Source organism: Bidens hawaiensis, unplaced genomic scaffold (genome assembly GCF_021521415.1).
Source record: "Bidens hawaiensis isolate Kalapana, Puna unplaced genomic scaffold, B.hawaiensis_p1.1 tig00008031_1, whole genome shotgun sequence".
In the NCBI taxonomy this organism is placed as follows: domain Eukaryota; kingdom Viridiplantae; phylum Streptophyta; class Magnoliopsida; order Asterales; family Asteraceae; genus Bidens; species Bidens hawaiensis.
Window position 1 is genome coordinate 18,867 of NW_027504972.1, and position 5,933 is coordinate 24,799.

Here is a 5,933-nt window from a genome sequence, read left to right on the forward strand (position 1 = left end):
TCACCTAAAAACCAACTTTTTATATTTTCTCGTTAAGTTTTTTGTTAAGACAGATTAATATTATATTAATAACTACAATTTCGTTAATCTTATAACATGCAAACGTAATTATTTTCCAAGTTAAAACTTCTTTAAAATTCATATTCCATAAACGTTTTAAATTCTTAATCTCATAATTTAAAAATATACTAAATTAATAATTCGTTAAAGTATAAAATAATATTGTAATATCCAACTCCATAATAAAAATAAAAAACGTTCAACATTTCTAAACCTTGAAAACCTGATTTATTTACTTTTATAAGTCATTGGTTAGTCTTTAATTTTGTATTTTTTCAATTCTAGTTCGTGAAGTTCAATTGCTTTGATTTCATTTACGCGCTTTTGGTTTTATTTCAAGTTAGTCTTTAACTTCAAGGTGAGTTTCTCACACCCCGTTTTTACCTTTTTAACTATTTTGGGGGTAGCATATATATCCTATTAACAATTCAATTTCGTTTATTTATTATTACAAACTACAATTCGTTATACGGACTTGTGTGCTTATTTGCTTACTTGCTCAAATACTACTTGCTCATGGTTTCCTCAATAAGTATGATCATACGGCCCTCTATGCACTCAGGACCTCGATGTTATGAGTGGAATAGGGACCCCCGATCCGAGTAAATTTGGTTGTTACCAAATGGAAAAGACATTACTTGCGCTCTTACTACACCAAGTTTCATGGAATTGTATGGTTTTTATGTACTTATATCAAAACTTGTGTTAACTCACCAACTATTCATTTAGTTGACTTTGTTTTATATATATGTTACAGGTACAATTAGTAGAGGATGAAACGGAGAAGACACTAGTACTTAGGTTATATTAATAAATGGACAACTTGTTAACTGATCTTGTATTTCCGTTTTATTTCTTGTTACAAACTTGTGTACTTGTTGTTAAATAAATTAATGGTATTATTGTCACTTAATAGTGTCACATGTGTTTTGAGCAATCTGTACGTTACACTCAGGCGTTTCCGATTTAGCCGGGTTGTTACAGATGGTGTATTTGAACCAGCCATGGGCAAGGAGGGATGGGGTATTGGCGATGAGGAAGAAGATGGATTTGGCAACCTAGATTATGATACCATGAAAGAGTGCCAAAAGATAATTTTATTATTTCACTATCAACCATATATATACAAATATGTGCAACACTTATTTAGGAGAGAATGACTCTCTAAAAACTTCTTTACATAATAGTGTGTGACTATAACAAACTAGTCAACATGATTTAAATTTTAAATTTCACATTATTGGCTATTAGTAGTACTAAATAAAAAATAATATTAGTTCTAATTTTTCTGTGAACAAATAATCAAGCTAGAAATAAAAGGGTAAATAAATAATTTCTACAAGAAAGCAATGCTTGTAACTTTTACCAAACATGCATCTTGTAATATATATTATTAAACATGTTTCATTTGATTGTCATCATAATTCTGGGTCACGCATCACGTCAAAAAAATAGAAAAAAATTATGAGGCTGGGTTGAAACAAAATTGTAAATCATAAAACATTAAATCTTGACAATGACAACTGACCAACACAAAGTTGTATCTTAATGACAGCTTTGCTTAATTACTAGTGAGCTATGGCCACCACTTGTTTTCCGACATATATACCACTATTCAAACCGATTAGGGCAGCCGGAGCATTTTCAAGACCTTCAGTAATATCCTCAACATAAGTTATATTTCCTTCATGAATTAGAGGCAAAATCATTTCTATGAACTTTGGATATTCGTGATAGTGATCAAAAACAATGAACCCTTCCATTCTTATACGTTTCATGACAAGCAAAAAGAGTTTGTGAATGCTTTCGGGTTGGGCAAGGTTGTACTGCGAGATCATTCCACAAACCACAATGCAACCATTAAGTCTCATGTTACGTAGTACTTCATCGAGCATCTTTCCCCCAACGTTCTCAAAGTATATATCGCCATTAGGAAAATACCTGAAAGGCAAACTTATTATTCATTAATTTTGTGACACTATAAGCTACATCAAATGATATATTAATATGTAGTAGAAATCCTGACTTGTTTAAAGCGATATTAAGATCTTGCTCTTTTTTGTAGTTAAATGCCTCATCAAACCCGAATTTGTTCTTTAGTAGATCAACCTTTTGAAAAGAAGAAAATTATACTAAATGACATCAGAATTGCTATCTAAGCAATGAAACTGAAAAAAGAAAACATAAGCCTATTTTGGTGTTGAATGTATTTCTTGTGTCGGTATATAACAAACTAATAAGATAAGAACACTAAACTAGATAATGGTATGCTAGTTTTCACCTTTTCTTGGGAACCAACACTTCCAACAACATAACAACCAAAAAGCTTTGCAAATTGTCCAGCAAGTTGACCAACAGCTCCGGATGCTGAGGACACAAACATGGTCTCCCCTTTCTTTGGAGAACATATCTTATGAAAACCAACATGAGCAGTCATTCCAGGCATACCTAAAGCATTACAAAAATCAATTAAGATCTAAAAAAGAACAAGTAAATTTTACGATGTAGAAGAATAGATAGAACTAAAACTTAACTAGGATTCCTCTATAGTAGAATAGTGGAACATCAGTGTGTTGAATTTTAATTATGGAACTGGTATCTTTAATCAAGCCATATTCTTCCCAATTAACAAGACCCCATACCAAGTCTTCTTTCTTAAAGTTTGGGTGGCTAGAATCCAAAATTCTTGGCACACCATAACCACTATAGGCTGCAAAAAATAATGGTTTTCTTTAAAAAACAAGACTACACAATACGAGATATATCCCTCACATAGGAAACGCATTGTAAATTTCTAACCAAACGTTTTTAGTAACCATACGCACCGAACCATGAGTGAAAGAGTCAATATAACTTCCTTCCATGGCCTTTGTCATGCGATTCCTCATGTAGGGGTCGCATGAAAAATAGAGATTTTCAACTAAAATTAGACCGCCATCGTCCTCCGGCAGCTCCAAAAGGATGGTGGCATCAGAAGTTACCACCATGTCAGATACTGTTGGATACCCATTGACGTAGTCTTTGAATATCACCTGCTTGTTTCTCACCACCTCTGCCATATCTATGTGTTAACAATGGTTGAGCTTTCTTTACAAATATGTTTGTATGTTAATCTTTATATGTAAGCCTAATTTTATACTACAAGGAATCTTGCACATGTTAGTTTATTTATTGTAATATAGCATATATGTATATGGTTCTTTTTTTTTTCCAACTTTTGTATCTAAATGAAAACGATGCATAATAAATAATTGTTCGTAACACATGCTTCAAGATTTTTGTTAGATATATTTAAAATTGTGTCGTGTTACACATCGACCCATTTAACGTTCATTAATTTTGTGAAGTGAATTTGCATATGGAGGTTTGAGTGAACTTTTAACAAAATGTCAAGTGAGAAGACGGTCAACTGTGATGTTGAATTTAGATGGTATTGTAAGTTTCTTTCACAATGCATGGTCTTCTTGAATTCACAACACTATATAGTATATACTATAGCTACTGAATATGGTCTTTTTACAGGATGGCCATATAACCTCATTTATTTGCGGTTATTTATCTAATCATGCGTCATATGGTGCAGCACATCACCTCATGCGCCATTATTTTTCTTATCCAGTGTCATATGACGCAACACATCACCTCATGCGCCAACTTTAATCTCCTACGACGCCATCTCGTGCCATTCTTCATCTTCCTGAGCCAAAAGGTTTGGATGGTAATAAGACATATTTCTTGACTATTTTAATAATATTTTTAGTCCAAATGGCTATTAAGAATATTTTCTCTAATAATAATGGCATGGTCTTCCAACATAGCCATATTCCAATAGCCAATAACAATATAAATTACTTTTAGTCAAAGTAGATTGAAACAGTGAGAATCAGAATAAGCTTATGTCCCATCAAAAGTAGGTGTTATTGACTTATTGTGTGTGTAAATCGTGGGATGACTTCACTTGAATACAGCTACAGCTTCAGACACCTACAATTACGGCCGGGCCGGGGGCCTGTATGTGTAAAATGTTATTCATACAATTATTGATTGTACGTTTTGGAATGGGGCCGTGATCAAAATATCCCCACTCTAGTCCTAATGGAAAGTATGTGGTATACAATTGCTATATGTGAGTGGTGGAGAAGTGTTTAGGATTATTATTATTAATTTTTTGTGGCGATGATTTGTGCGATACGATCGGAAAAAAAAATTGGGGGCTTTACCAAGGTTCAAAAGATAAAATTGCATAATTTATAAATTGAGCGATTGTTGTGCTTCGTATATGAAATTAAAATAGTTTCAGAATTTGTTTTGAAAAAGGAGTTTGATACATGATACAAATACTTAAAGCACCAAACATTCTTTTATATTCCCTAACAATGGAAAAACATTGTATAAACATCGCCTAGGGAAAAATAGAAACAAAGTTACAGTAATTATTTACATGACCAGCAACTAAAAGATATTTACATCATGTTACAGTAATAATGAACTAAACCTAGGTTTTGAAAGCTTATGGAAGGTTGAAGGTTTGTATCTTAGCCACCTGTGCAACATCTAGTAGTGTGATGTTTTTCATTTAAATGATTTTATATGATTTTTTTGTGTACATACAAACATTTAAACTTTTTAAACGGATGCCCTATTTTATCAGGAGCCTAAAGCCCTAGCTTCACCTGATATTACTTTAGGGCCTCCCCAAGATTTGTGACAGATCATCATCATCATCATCGTACTCAGTATATCCCACCAATAGCAATGCTATGGTAGGGTCTGAGGAGGGTAAGATGTAGACAATCTTACCTCTACCCCATAGGGATAGAGAGGCTGCTTCCGATGAGACCCCCGGCTCGATAGTAGTTTTGCATCAAGCCTTGGACATAAGGCACATAGCACTCAATCATCGGGATACCGGCTGATTGGTGCATGTGCCCTTGTCTTTCGGCTATCAACGCCACCACATGATGCCTGATTAACCTTCCTCCACTTTTAACGTTATTTTCACGAGATTAGATTTGTGACAGATGCAATAGGTAATTATTTTATTTTTTTTTTTGCAACAAGGGGGTTTCCCTTGTCTAAATCTACTTGGCAACATATACAACTAACTCCATCATTGTAGGTCACAAGTTAGTGGGATCAAGTCCTTGCTTCCAAACCTGCAAAGAACTTCATATGTGGGCCCATTTTCTCTCTCCTTCCACACATACACATATACACACTATATATTTAATTTTAATATTTTTAAATGATTTTATGTAGGTTTGTTGTTTAGGAAAAAGTGTTAGGTTTTAAGAAAAATCTAGAATAAGATGTGTTGATGATGTATCGATTTGTATGAGTTTATTGTTATAGATGCTCTTAGTGGTGGGTCTGCATTCTTCGGTTTCGTTGGTTCCAATTTGTGTATATTTATATTACAACGTATTTTTTACTACAATAATGAAAATAACAATGCGTAAAAAAGTTTAGCGAGGAGATCTACAGAAATAGGGTTTCTCACGTTTTGAACTTATAAATTGATTATCTTTGGAACATGCTCTATTATGTACCAGTGTGGATACATTACAGTTAGTGAATCAGATAGGCTTCAAAAATTTAATGATTCTTGTATAAAACTTTTGTAAACAAATAATCAAGCTAGAAACAAAATGGATAAGAAACAATACATATATTTTTATTATTTAATCAAACCCCAAAGAACATGTATCTTGTAATACAAATTATTAACCATGTTTCATTTTATTGCCATCATTATTCATCATTATCATGCTGGATTGATACATAACATATTATAGTGTAAACTATTTCATGTTTTTGCGACAATGATGATCGAAGAATATACAATGACAACAATATCTTAACAATAACTTTGC

At 32.9% G+C, this 5,933-nt stretch overlaps 1 protein-coding gene across 1 annotated transcript; it reads right to left on the reverse strand.

Annotated features, from left to right (window-relative positions):
• Positions 1–1,628: 1,628 nt before the first annotated feature.
• Positions 1,629–3,131, reverse strand: LOC143609638 (2-alkenal reductase (NADP(+)-dependent)-like). Its single transcript, XM_077084339.1, has 5 exons — positions 2,882–3,131; positions 2,595–2,770; positions 2,342–2,536; positions 2,087–2,169; positions 1,629–2,001 (listed from the first exon to the last, which is right to left on the reverse strand). Exons 1-5 carry the CDS (start codon positions 3,117–3,119, stop codon positions 1,629–1,631), a joined length of 1,065 nt encoding a protein of 354 aa, XP_076940454.1. The 5' UTR covers positions 3,120–3,131.
• Positions 3,132–5,933: the final 2,802 nt, after the last annotated feature.

Coding starts and splice junctions, on each gene's coding strand:
- LOC143609638 (XM_077084339.1), bottom strand. CDS start 3,119: ATGGCAGAGGTGGTGAGAAACAAGCAGGTGATATTCAAAGACTACGTC. Junction 2,771..2,881: donor TTTCACTCATGGTTCGGTGC/GTATGGTTACTA, acceptor TATTTTTTGCAG/CCTATAGTGGTTATGGTGTG. Junction 2,537..2,594: donor TCTACTATAGAGGAATCCTA/GTTAAGTTTTAG, acceptor GTTCTTTTTTAG/ATCTTAATTGATTTTTGTAA.